The 13,390-nt window shown below is 48.0% G+C and overlaps 1 protein-coding gene across 13 annotated transcripts in view; it reads right to left on the minus strand.

Moving 5' to 3' along the window:
- The window catches only part of LOC126536996 (uncharacterized), a 615,291-nt gene that overhangs the window by 244,313 nt on the left and 357,588 nt on the right, over positions 1-13,390 (minus strand). For 12 of the 13 annotated variants that reach the window (XM_072287449.1, XM_072287443.1, XM_072287445.1 and 9 more), the window contains one exon: positions 13,174-13,270. The exons of the other annotated variant lie outside the window; for it this stretch is intronic. In XM_072287449.1, the coding sequence (XP_072143550.1) occupies positions 13,174-13,270 (97 nt within the window). The remainder of the gene's footprint in view (positions 1-13,173; positions 13,271-13,390) is intronic. 13 annotated transcript variants of the gene reach the window in all.

Genomic DNA, 13,390 nt, shown 5'->3' on the forward strand with positions numbered 1-13,390 from the left:
GTGGTAAATGTTCAGATAAAGCATGCGATTGTGCAGCTTGGATTGTGCGAGTTGGCATCGAAGCTGCGCGTTAGCTGGGCGAGAAACGTCAGAGAGGTGGTTTATTATACGCTGACAATATGGGTAAGCCCGCCGGCGAGATGTGAATGTGAGATCTTCGTCCGGAGAAAGGTGGTCTATCGAAGATAGGGAGAAAAGCGGCGTAGAAGTCACATCCGAAGAGCTGCTTTGCGACGGAGTTGCCGAGATATCGAGCGGGTGCGCAGGAAGCGGACAATGAGAAAGAGCGTCAGCGTCTTGGTGTTCTGTGCCAGATTATGAATAATGTCAAAGTCATATTCTTGCAGGCGGAGAATCAAGCAACTCGGGCGTCCGGTCAAGTTCTTGGGTGTGGAGAGCCAGCATAAGGCGTGGTGGTCCGTAACAATTGTAAAATGACGCCCGTGCAGATAGGGTCAAAACTTCTGTATGGGCCAAAGAACAGCCAGGCATTCCTGCTCAGTGATCGTATAGTTCTTCTCGGCAACGGTGAGTACGCGGTGGGCGTATGCAACGACTCTCGCGAAGAGTTGTCGCGTTGTAGAAGAATGGCACCGATGCCACGGCCGCTAGCGTCTGTGTGCAAGAGAGTCGGTGCAGTCTCATAAAAATGGCAAAGCACAGGTTCAAACATGAGGGCGCTCCTCAACCTGTTAAAGGCTGCTTCACATCCTTGACACCAGAGGAAGGGTACACCGGAAGCAAGTATAGCTTACTTAGTGGCGCAGCCATGGAGGCGTGGAGGCAAAGTTCCGTATAAAGCGACGGAAATAAGAAGTGAGGCTCAGGAAGCTTCGCAAGTCTTTGGGCTTTTGTGGGCGAGGGAAGCGAAGGATCGCAGCAATCTTGTCAGGGTCAAGTATGCCGTCCTTGCTCACGACATACCTCAGCACCTTAATAGATCTGCTGGCGAAACGGAATTTCTTCGTGTTGAGCTGCAGACCAGCGTAGTCAAGGCACAATAAAGCTTCATCCAAGCGTTGCAAATGACGAGGAAATGTTCTTGAATATAGAACACTGCCGGCCAGGTCTCATAAGCAGGTTCTCCATTTAAGGCCACGCAGCGCGGTGTGAAACATGTGGTCAAAAGTCGCAGATTGCTTAGTACGAAAGGCATGATGTTGAATTTGTAAACTCCGTCTGGGGTGGCAAACGCTGTATTTTCTTTATCGCCTTCGTGCACGGGAATTTGCCAATAACTAGAACGCTGATCAAGGCTTGAAAAGTATTCTACGCCTTGTAGCGAATCAAGGGCGTCGTCAATGCGTGGCATAGGATATACGTCCTTCCGAGTGATCTTATTGAGGGCCCAGTAATTGACGCAAAAGCGCACAGAACCGTCGTTTTTCCGGGCCAAAACAAGAGATGACCAAAGGCTAGCTGAAAGTCGGATGACCTTCTGTTGTAGCATGTCCACGAAATATTTATCTATGACTTTCCGCTAGGCTAGACGCGGTGCGGACGTCGGCGCACTATAGACGCTGCGTGTGTGCGAATGCGATGCGCTGCAAGTGTACTTTGGCCCAGAGTCGACGAATGGAGATCAAAAGAATTTGCGTGTTTGTTCAACAAAGCAAGCAGCTGATGCATGTATGAAGGTGGCAAGTCTCTGCTGATGGCTGCAGTAAGGGCGGAGGGGGAGGCTCTAGCACAAGTACATAGGTTTAAGGGGCACGACGCATACAGGCCCTGGGTCGGCCGCGCAAGCCCCTGTGGTGCGCTGCGGAAGGAGAATTTTCTCCGATGTAGCGTTCGTGGCGTTGACGAGCGCAGACCACTGTGAAACGAACCACACCTGGTGCAAAAGCGATGCCTTCATGAAGGCGACGGGAAGAGGGTGAGACCAAGACCACCTTAGTCAATATCGTTGGACAGAATAGTAACAATTCGCTGTCGGCCAGGAGGTTGTTCGGTATCTTCCGCAGCGATCAAGCGCAACGGCGTGTGTTTCTTCCCCAGGCAAGTAGTCGGTGTCGGAAAGATGTACGACGTGTTTCCCACAATAAATGACCGCGGAAACAGAAGAGAGAAAGTCCAACCCTATAAGAAGTTGATGAGCGCAGGAGGACAACACAGCTAACTGTATAAGGTGCAGGATATCACTGAATAGGGCACGGGCACCACAAAAAGCGGAAGGGCGAACAATGTCTTCTTGGACTGCAATTACCGTCGGTCAACGTAAAGCTTTTTGACTCTCCCTAGGCGAGAAAATAAATCAGCATGGACAACAGAAATTGTCACACCTGTGCCCACCAAACCATCGACGGGCAACCCTTGGACAAACACCGAAAGCATATTCACGGGCATATTGGACTTGAGGAACCCCCAAGTGGTCGCTGTAGTTCTTCCTTGACCATGTAATTGACCATGGTCTCAGTCAATGACCATGTGAGTGACTGAAGCCACGTGAGATTTAGACAAAGACAAGATCTTGCGCAGTTCTTCGCGCACAATGGCCCTGATGATTTTTCGGAGGTCCTCGAAGACCATTGGTCGGATTTGTCGCTGCGGCGTGAGCACCTGTCGATTTTACTACGTAGTGCGCATTTCCATAGTTTTCTTGATGGCTATTGCTTCTGCCACAGACTAAGCTGTGATCTTCCGTTGATTGCGGATCAGTCCGGCGAAAAGTTCTTGCTTGGTGCCCCGCATCTGGATTCGCCTCCGGCGTTTCCGTGTTAGCGCGGCGGAAAAGACGGGTCATCTTTTAAGTGAATATCGCGATAGTTTAATTCGACAGCTGTACTAGGGTTTCTAGTAGAGCTAGGGCTCGCTCTTTGCGCATGACACTTATGAATATGTGTTGGAATTAAGCCACCGCGGAACAGGTCCTACGTTAATAATGAGGTTTCGCGATTCTCGAACCACATGCTTCCGGCGCGTGCGAATGCGAAAAAGACATGGTGCAACTTGTCGTCGCTGTCCCAGTTGTTAAATGTCGCGACCTTTTCACACGTCTCTGGCCAGCTTTCCGGGTCCTCGAATGATGAACTTCGGAACGTCAGTGGCTCCCTTGGCTGCTGCAGCACGATCGGTGTTACGATACTGGGGCTGTCGTTGTAGCTGATGTCGTGGTCCTGCACTTCCTGGTCTTCTCAGGCAAAAGTCCGTGCTCCCGGGGCAGTCCTTGCAGCCCGCGGCTAGCTCGCTGGTTCTTGGAGACGTCGGTGCTGTCTTAATGGCTCGGGCTTGGCTCACGGCTTTGCAGGGGCGTTCGGTACATGAACGCACTAGCTCCTCCACAACATATCATGTAGCAGTGACGGTGAATACAGCGGAAAATCTGAGAATAACGAAACTAACTTTTATTGGGCGTACTTGTGCCCACAAGAACAAGTTACACTCAAAGCAAAGCGATAGCGGTGAACACGGTCGGCGATCGTAGAAATCTCATCTGCCAGTCAAGCGCGTCCCGTCGGCTTTTATACATTAGTCATGGAAGGTTCCAGAATAATCACTGGAGCCCGCGTGTCTACCCGAAAGTTCTACACAATTCGCGGCGCGCAAACAAGCGATCAGATTACGCAAGGTTCCGTGAAAACACACAGCGGATAGCATTCGATAACATTCGAATGTCCCTCCATGACATTCGAGAAACTTCTGACACATGCAGGCGAGTCCTGCGCTGAGCGATAACATTTCTTAGACGATGAAACGCGGTCCCCCAATAAAGATAAACAAGTACATGCGAGAATAGACACGCCATAGGTTGGAGTAACACTAGCCCAAATTGGGACCACTGTCAGGTGCCAGAAGTCGGTCACAGCCACAGGTTTCAACGATCGCCGCAGAGGATGGATGGATGGATGGATGTTATGAGCGTCCCCTTTGGAACGGGGTGGTGGAGTGCGCCACCAAGCTCTTGTTATTGTATTTCCTAATGTTTTACGTATTTAAAAAGAACAAAAGAAAAAACACGATGAATTCCCATTACCTAACATTCTGAACTTCTACTGGAAATTTTGTTTTTGTACGCCTTCGTTGTTTGTCGGTTCCCCACTTTTCTTCCACCAATCTTCCAATTGCCTCTTACTAATGTTTACTTCCCTCTGCTCTCGCTGAACACAAAGGTTTCAAGGAGGCCAGAGGTGCCTAAATCGACGGCTAGGCAGATATCTTCACATTATAAAAAGTGCTTTATCGTTTCCCTAGCTTTACCGTAGCAAGCACATGTTTCTTCTTCCTTATATCTCGCTTATAAGTACGTGTTCTAAGGCATCCTGATCTCGCTTCGAAAAGTAATCAGCTTCCATTTGAGTTATAAATCGTTTCTTTCCTTATTTAGCTCTTTCCTCTTACGTGGTTGTTTATAGCAGGTTTCTTTTCCATTGTATCCACCCATGAGATTATATCAGCCTCTCTGACTTTTCGCTTGACGTTCTTTGTTGGCATATTGTTCACTGTACAGGTCGCATACTCGCTGGTAAGCTTCCTAGTTCTTTTCCTCCAATGTGAACCAATGTTTTTCCTGTACATATACCTCAACCCTCTCCCAGTCCATTTACTGTCTTCCATATTCCTCAGTCGTTCTTCATTATCAATTTTACGGTGAGCTTCCTTCACTTGAAAACTACTCCAGCCCATATCACCCTGCACAGGTTCATTTGTAGTCTTCGCGTGAGCGCCCAACGCGAGGCGTCCCACTGACCTTTGGTTGCCATCGATTCCTGATTTTACCCCTGATTTTAAGCAAACAAGCCGCATTTCCAAATGTAAGCCCTGGAATCATTACGCCTTTCCACATACCCCTGAGCACATCGCACCCTTTGTATCCCCACAGCACGCTGTACTTCATTATGGCTGCATTTCTCTTCCCATTTACTGTTATTGTTTTTTCGTGCTTCCATACATCTATTGCCTTTGTTAATCCATATACCAAGGCACTTATATTCTTAAAGGGAAAATCAGACAGCCACCCGTTCATAGCAATTCCTACAAAGGAAACTCATATGGGTTCCTTGAAAGAAAGGCCTCAGAGTTGAAGAAAAATTCCTCCTGTTCCGGGACTCGAACCCGGGGCCACCGCCTCTCCGGGGCAGCCGCTCTACCATCTGAGCTAACCAGGCGGCTAGCAGATGGTAGGGCGAAGTCGAATTTGTCGACAGCACACAGCAAAGGCAAGAGTTTGAAGTTTTTGTTCTGCGGAAACCCGCAAGGTGGAGAGAAGTAGTTAATAAAGGGAAAATCAGACATCAACCCGTTCGTAGCAATTGCTACAATGTAGCGGTGAACTCGCAAGGTGGAGAGAAGTAACCCGGCGATAGGCCTAGCCTAACGCGGGTTTACTTCTCTCCACCTTCCGGGTGTCCGCAGATCTATTACGTCACTTATATTCTTTTACGCGAGATATTTCCTGGCCCAGCAATGACACTGTCAACAGTTTTCACTGAATGCCATAACACCTGGTTTTTGAACGCTAAGTTTCAGTCCTGAATTCTCGCCTTCCTGTCCACAGATATTAGCCATACGTTGCATATCACTTTGCTTGTTAGCTAACGACACGATGTCGTCCGTATAAAGCAAACCTAGAAGATGCTGCTCAACAACTGCACCCGCCTGTTTGTCGCGAACTTTCGTCGCGTGTCACTAATCTCGGGGGCGTGCGGATGTTGGGGGAGATGGAGTCGGGAGACGCGGAGCAGCACATCAAACAGATTTTAATTTACCCAAGCTCAGAAACTCAAAACAAAACTCATATGACTAAAACACCATGAAGAGGCGCCAGCACCTAAGCCACCTACTTAACAGACGTTAAACATGTCCTTATTGCTGGCCACGTCAGTCCTTAGCGCGTTCTACGCGAAAGTCCGGCAACCTTAGCCTATGTCTGCGCACTAAGAGAAAGGAGCGTCCTTACAGCCTTTTGTCTTCGCGTGCATCCTCTGAGTCCGATGCCTGTCGGATCTTCCTCATCGCCGACGCTGTAGACGTCGCTGCCTTGATGTCGGCGAGTCCAGCTGTCCATCCTTTGATGCCGGTGTCCCGAACTCTGTCGGCGACGTGGCACTCCCGCCTGACTGGCTAGGCCTAACACCGGGTTCCGCCACTACTACGAGTGCCGACGAGACGCCCCGGGGACTATCGTACGTGCTGGTCTGCCTCAGCAGCTCTGAATATCCTTCTTGGAGTGCCCGGCATCGCCGTGAGAGGGTGCAGGAGGTCGAAGGAGCCTCGCTCGAACGGCGCCGAGGTCGACGGCCACACCCTGGGTCGCCAGCGTCACGGTCTTGACCGAACCTCCATGGCTCCCGTAGCCAGTGCGATGCTGACGCTCCAAGCTTCTTGGCCCAGAGCCACGTCGATAACGCCAGCTCCCGATCACAGCTCGGGTCACGCGTCTCGAGGGCTCGTGCCGTTCGGACGGATCCGCACACATCGTGCTCTTCCTTCCTTCTTTCGCCGCATGCCTCTTATATGAGACACTGTTTGTATGAGAGCTTAAACCCGATATTACTTTCTTCTAGCGCCCTCTCCATCCTCACCATGTACATCATAAACAGCAGGGGGGATAAAACACACCCCTGCCTCAGTCCCTAACTGATATCAACTTTCTCTCGCTCCTCATCCCTTCCAATTCAAGGCAAACGGTATTTTCAAGCTAAATCTCTCTCAAAAGTTGTATAAGATCGTCGCCTAAGCCTAGAATATCGCACAAAATTTTGCGGTCTACGTTGTCATACGCTCGTGTAATGTCTAATAAAGCCACATATAACGGCCTCCTTTGTACTATGGATATTTCAGTACACTGAGTAAGGACAAATCAGTTATCATCCAGACACCCACCTATTCTGAAGCCACGCTAAAGTTCTCCCTAAATTCCTTTATTCTCTGGCCATCGTTTCAGCTTTAATTTCATTGCCTGCGTTCCTAAGCTGTATATTACCGATGCAATGGTCAACGGTCTATGTGAGTGAATTTCATCTTTTTCTCGCATAACTTTATAAATTAAATTCATTCTAATTTGTCACCAACTGTCTGACATTCGTCTATCTGTCAATGTTTTTTATACTGCTTTTAATAGAGCTTCCTTACTTTTTGGTCCTAGTTCATTAATCAGCCTAACGGGAACCTCGTCTAGCCCTGTAGCTGTGCGCTTAGGAATTTCTCTTCGGCTTTCTTCTAGTTGAAATTTGTCAGCACCAGGTCCTTTTCCATCTGGTTCTCTTTCAGGCGCTTTTTTCCTCATATACAACCTCATCATTGCCTTGGAAATATTCGGCTGTTATTTATCGAACGTAATTTAATGCCGCGTCCCATTCCGGTTTGTTGCCATCTTCGTCTAGGATATGTTGTTGTATTGCTCCGCCCTTCCTGCCTAGTAAGTTTATGTGTTTACAAAATAGTTTAGGTGCGGTTTTTCTCTTTCTCACGTATTTCTTACAACAACGTTCACTTTCACATTTTAACATTTCAACAAGTATTTGAGCCATATATTTTTTCTGCCGGTATATTTTTCATGTTCTGGGTGCATCATGCTGCAACTGCACTTTTTTTTTTGCCTGCCTGTGCTCTCGGGGTGCTTTCTGTCGTTCGGGGATCGCTTCTCCTGTCTCCATGTTCTACCAGCTTTTCGGTTTCTTTTTTTCCTTTCCAACGAGCATGTTGCATAAAAGCACCGTCTTTTGGGCTAGTTGGTTGCGCATGGCAGATCACGGTCAAGCGCGCACAAACAATGACAGCAAGGAGTAGGCAACACAAACGCTTACTTCAAAATTATCGTGTATTTATAAAATTGCACCAAACGAACGCTTTCTTTCATGATACCAGAAGACCAAAATGCCGACATTAGATGGCCATGCTCAGAAACTTAATTTCTTTAGACGACAGAAAAACAGAAGGTGCGCTGACACACGACACACCTACCTTTCTAATGCAATCTGCTTTAATTATCTTCCTAACATCCTGGTTCTTATTTTTGGCTACTATCTTACACATATTGAACAAGGATTGACACGGCCTCTTGTTCTTTATTCCACAGAAAGATCCCATCGCGGTAATTCCCCGCCTTCCTCCTGTGTTCTAGAAGTCTTTTATTCGGGCCCTTTCCAATCTGACAGATATAGCGGGAACCATGCGATAAGGGAACTTCATATACAGCACCAGACAAACACGTTACAAAAGGATCACGCTGGGTGACAGTGCACGGTCTTTCTTTTTCTGCACAGGATTAGTTATTTGGCAAAGTTTGCCTAGCTTCTCAGGGACGGAAAGCATTACTCTGATTTTGCTGCAATTTCCTATCTTTTTTAGGCGGTGCGAGGCATTGTACATGTACGGAAGCACTACGGTGGGGAATCTACTTCCGTCTTGAAAGCGAATTCCATTCTTTGTTTTTTTTTTTTTCAACTTCCCCTCAGCTACAAATACTAGAACACTGTCAAGATATGAAGTCTAGAAGCGTACGGTGAGGGGCTAGTTGGTATGACAATAGTAGGTATGACATTAGAACATGCCAATTCACTAGATGATTCTAGAGGACAGCACCTTCCTAAGCATTGCAAGACCTGCAGGCATGACGGCAAAGTTTGTACTGCACTTTTCGGCAGGACTAAGATTGTCGGACGCGCAAGTGATAAGAAAGAACGTGAAGTAATCGAAGCTTTAGAAATCGCGAGATTAGGGCCGGATAAATGTGTTAGTGAGGCTTCCATACATTTGTACCGCAAGGAGTTGGCGTTTCTGGGCTTGACTACATGATAGCGGCATTGGTCCTTGCGGTTTGTGCGCATGCGTTCTGTTGTTGGTAGGAAAGTGGCGTTGGAGCCTTAAACCAGTTGTTAGTCTGCGCCTGTGTCGTGTGGTTTCTCTGTCTTGTTCTTTTTTGCGCAGTTTTTCGTTGTTCGCATACTGTCAAGATACCCTGCTGACAGAAGTCTTGTCAGTTGCCTTTCGAAATTTCTTGCCATTGAATGAAAACAAGATTTCTTCAGGGCGTTTATCCTCAGGGCGTGTCAGCGCACCTTCTGTTTTTCTGTCGTCGAAAGAGACTAAGTTTCTGAGCATGGCCACCTGATGTCGGCGTTTCAGCCTTGTGACATCATGATGAAAAGTGATCTTGTAATGCAATTTCGTAAATGCACGATCAGTTATAAGTAAGCGCTTGTGTTGTCTACTCCTTACTTTGACTTGTTTGTGCGCGCTTGACAGTGATCTGCTGAGCATGCTCCTTCTGTTTGCGTATTTCTGACGTCATTAAACTTAGAAGCTCACTATATTCCCACTCTTTGCTTCACCATTTGCCAAGTTCTTCCTCGACTCTTGCGACTGTATTTGTTGTTTATTCGTCCTTCAAATTTGGAGTGGCCATTTTGCACTCCTTGCACTCTTTCCCAACTACATATCCCATTTTCAAAATGATGCGTTTATGGTCACTCCCAATGCTGCTATAGCCTTCCTCGTCAATGACCATTTCTCTCAACTTATCATGAATTCATTCTGTCATCAGACAGCAATGAATGGTCGATTGCCGGTTTCCCTCTTCCCACGTGATCTACTCTTCACACTTAGGTCCTGTATTCACGATAACGAGGTTATGTTGCTCAAAAAGATCTAGCACTGACTTTCCATTGTTGTCGGTGTAGCCACCTAGATTCTGTTGTGGGCATTCATGCCACCTAATAGGATAATTCAGGCATGATTCCCGAAACGCTTAATATGCATTACACTTAGACATTTCACTAACTCTTGATTCTTCTCTCTGCAATTATTTCCGGTCCACAAATACGTTACGCCCAGCCAAGCTTTTTTTCCCGCTAATTGTACCTGATAACCAAAGAGGCTCTTGACGTTTTGAATTTACTCTTTTTCATTTGGCTCCCTGATGGATGACCATTACGACTCACCTTCGCTTTCTTTCCGATTTAATTCTGTTGCACCCTTCCCAAACATAGTTCTCAATCACTGGCGGCTTTTCCGAGTCTCTAAGGTGCGTTTCTGTATCCGCATACACCCCTATTTGTTCTCTATTTAACTGCTTCTCAATCTCCACCCACGTTTCCTTCTGCTGCTCAGTATGTTTATGAAGCCTACTGCATGGTGAGCTCTCTTTCTTGTTTTCCTACTTTTTCTCTTATTCAAGGTGATGATATTCCGAGGTTCCCCAAGGGGACCTTCTTCATTACTACTTCTTCATCACTACACCGCGTCGTCACAGCACCCTCTGGAGCTCTTTGGGCGGCGCCACACTACCATCTCGGCTGCTGCAATATCCGTGACTCGCCCAAAGTCAATGCAGAAACTGCATCGCTTACCTTTATACTAACGCGCAACACTCCGGATGGAAAGTGGACAGAATGGTACATAAGAGGCAGGGCGAGGAGGCATGGAATGGGTAGAACCAGCGCAGTAACGAAATGAGTGAATAAAATCCTGACCGCTCTTCGCTCGCATACATTGGCGAAGTGTGTAAGAGAGGAGAAGACAATTTAAGAAGGCAACAAAACGCTACGACGTACAGAAGACAGCAGTCTCTGACAAAATTAATTCCCTTCAATATATGGTCGGTTTCTTCTATTTCTGAAGAAATAAATGCCATGCAAATTTGCCCAGCGGACAAGTGACGTAGGGCCTGCAGGTAGAAAGCCACCATAAAGCACCGCAGCGTCAAGACGACGCGACAGAAGCGGCCGCTCGTCAAGTCTGCACTTCCGTAACGCGGTAGCAGCGTTGTGGCCTTGGCGTGACCCGAGGTCCCGGACGGGGCAGCCTCATTTCGACGGAGACGAAATGTAAAAATACTCGCACTTCAGTTACGTTAAAGAAGTGGTCAAAACTATAACCAAGCCTCGTGATCAGATTAGGGCTTGGCTCATAATTTAAGTTTAACATTTCTGCTACAGTGCCTTGCGCAGTGTGAGGCAAGGACATTGGCAACCTTCTCGCAGGCTATGAACAGTGGTGCAGAACAACGTGTCACTGTGTGTTCTGTTACTACGTAGGAAAACACGAGTGGCGCACGCACGCAAGCAATGTCTGGCCGCTCTGGCACTGCACTGAATGCTTACGCCGCCCCCGTAAACATCCTCGCCAATTATCGTCAATCAACGCAAGGTTCGCAGAAATGCTCGCTTACGTCGATTCCCACGGTGCATGAGCTCGGCATGTCTCTTTATTGTTGTAAATAATTTTGCCGGCTTTGATAAACGCTCTGTGTAGATTTGGGTTGTGCTTATGCGCGTGCGCATTGGAAAGAGTATATTTGGGGATAATATTAGGGTTTTACGGAACTTTTTAAAACTCCCCTGTTGCCGACAAGATAATTCTAGTCATTGAGCTGGATTAAACGAGAGGCGGACATTACTTGCACGAAAAAACAAAACACATATCCAAATTCTTCACAAATGTTTACTAATAACTTGACAACTGATTACTTTAGGGTATATATTTTAATTTACGAATGCTCGCCGGTGGTTTCGCAAGGCGCAACTTCTAGGACACCAGACGTCAATCATGGCATTAAGTAATCACCAGTGGTATGTCCTTCTGTGGTATTCAATCGTTATTCAAAAATAATTGCTGCGGTTTCACATGCAAGAACTAAGATCGGGCATGTTGCAAATGCTAGGCGGCGCCCTGTCTTTCGGACCCCTAGCGCCATCTGACGAATAGCTGCTCAAATGCGGTAGGATTACTCACGGCGTCAGCAGCTTGCGCAGCGTGTTCGTTGCCCTGTTAAATGGTAGTAATGGCGCGAAACAGCGTGCCGATATTAATTTTAGCGGGGTTTCAGGAATTACAAGATCTTCACAGCTTTTTTCGAGGAAGGAATTTGGAGAAAGAAAGTCGTCTATTTGAAGCGGGGCACGTCTATGACGTGAGGGAACTTCTGAACTCGCATCGATCGGAAGTGACTGCTAGGTGTATTCCGCAAACGGAAATCACCGCACCAGCGAGATGCGTGAAGATCAGCGTGTTACTTCGTTATATACGATGTGGACGCATGAAATTATAGGTGACATTGATTCTTGCAGATCAGCGACAGCAGACAAATCCTAGCGGGGAGCTGCGATTGCCGTGCTGGCATCGCAGGGAAGTGCAAGCACGCCGCGGTAGTTGCCCTGTACATACAGGACTGCAAATGCGACTCCAAAACATCTCATTCAAAGAACGTGGGGCGCACCAACGTCTCGTAAGACCTACCCGAAGTATTCTAACGATGCTCTCCCCAAACACAAAAAAGTTAGGAACTTACCAGTTTTGTTAGACTACGCTGGGAAAATATTTTCGCCCAAGTTACAGAAAGTTCGAGAATGTTCATGTTGTTGCGATTTTTCAGTATGTGCAAAGGAGGTTCCAATGAACCACGTCGTCAAATATTTTGGTGATCTCAACTGCCCCTCAGTTGATATGCTGGGCGCAGAAGGGTGTATGTCAGCTGAGCCAGCTGCAACCCCTCCTTATAGCTCTCAGCAAGCCCTGCCGCTGTTTGAATGGGAAAGGATTGGGAAAGAGTTCCAGAGCTTTACTTCGGTACAGTATGGAAACAAATTACTTTGTTTGGTGCATATGCTAAAACGCACTACAGGTGTCCCGTTGCTGCCATCGTTGCTTAAAAGCAACGAATTCAGCGTTAACGCACTTGGCATACGCCGGAACATAAAACAGTCTGCCGTCGGACAAGCGCGATCCAGCGTTGACGCCGTTCTACTTCATACGGTCGGCTCGGAAACCTGTAAAACTTTATTCCTCGTGAGTTGGTGCACGTGCTGTTGCAGCCCACTACGCAACAGCTCGGGTTGCACTTCGGCATTGCTCAGAAAAGGCAACAGCTACGCGCGAAACAGTGCACACACAGGCTTTCCGAACGCAAGCGGGCCGGTCGTATCCTGCCGGGTGCGCGCTCGCCGCCGCGAGGGGCGCCTTAGGAGGCGCGGGTGCTACGTTCGCAACCTGCCTCACGGCCTAGCAAGGGAGCTCCGGATTACTTTTGAACACCTGGGGTTCTCTGACGTGCACTCAATGCAGGGGGGTTCTTGCATTTCGTCCCCATCCGGCCGCCGGGCATTGACCTCGTGCATAGCAAGCAGTCCAACACCATAGCCACTAAACATTACGGCGGGCCACGCAGTGGCGATGACGGTGTGCTGCCAAGCCTGGCGGAACGCTTTGGGCGTTGCACGCGTACGAAACGCTTACCTGTGCATCAGTGAGGTTTGGGTTGGCGTGCGATTGAAGCAAGACTCTTGTGCAATCGGTCGAGCCCCGGCTGGCGGCATAGTGCAGTGCTGTACGTCTGCGCCAAGCAAGAGAGAAACATGACACGCGTATCCTACGACGGCTGATAAGTTTACCGCGAGCGGCTAGCATTTCATCAAGATGTGCCAAAGTGGCAACTAACAAGAATACCGTACAT

The sequence above is a fragment of the Dermacentor andersoni genome, chromosome 3 (genome assembly GCF_023375885.2).
Source record: "Dermacentor andersoni chromosome 3, qqDerAnde1_hic_scaffold, whole genome shotgun sequence".
NCBI lineage: Eukaryota > Metazoa > Arthropoda > Arachnida > Ixodida > Ixodidae > Dermacentor > Dermacentor andersoni.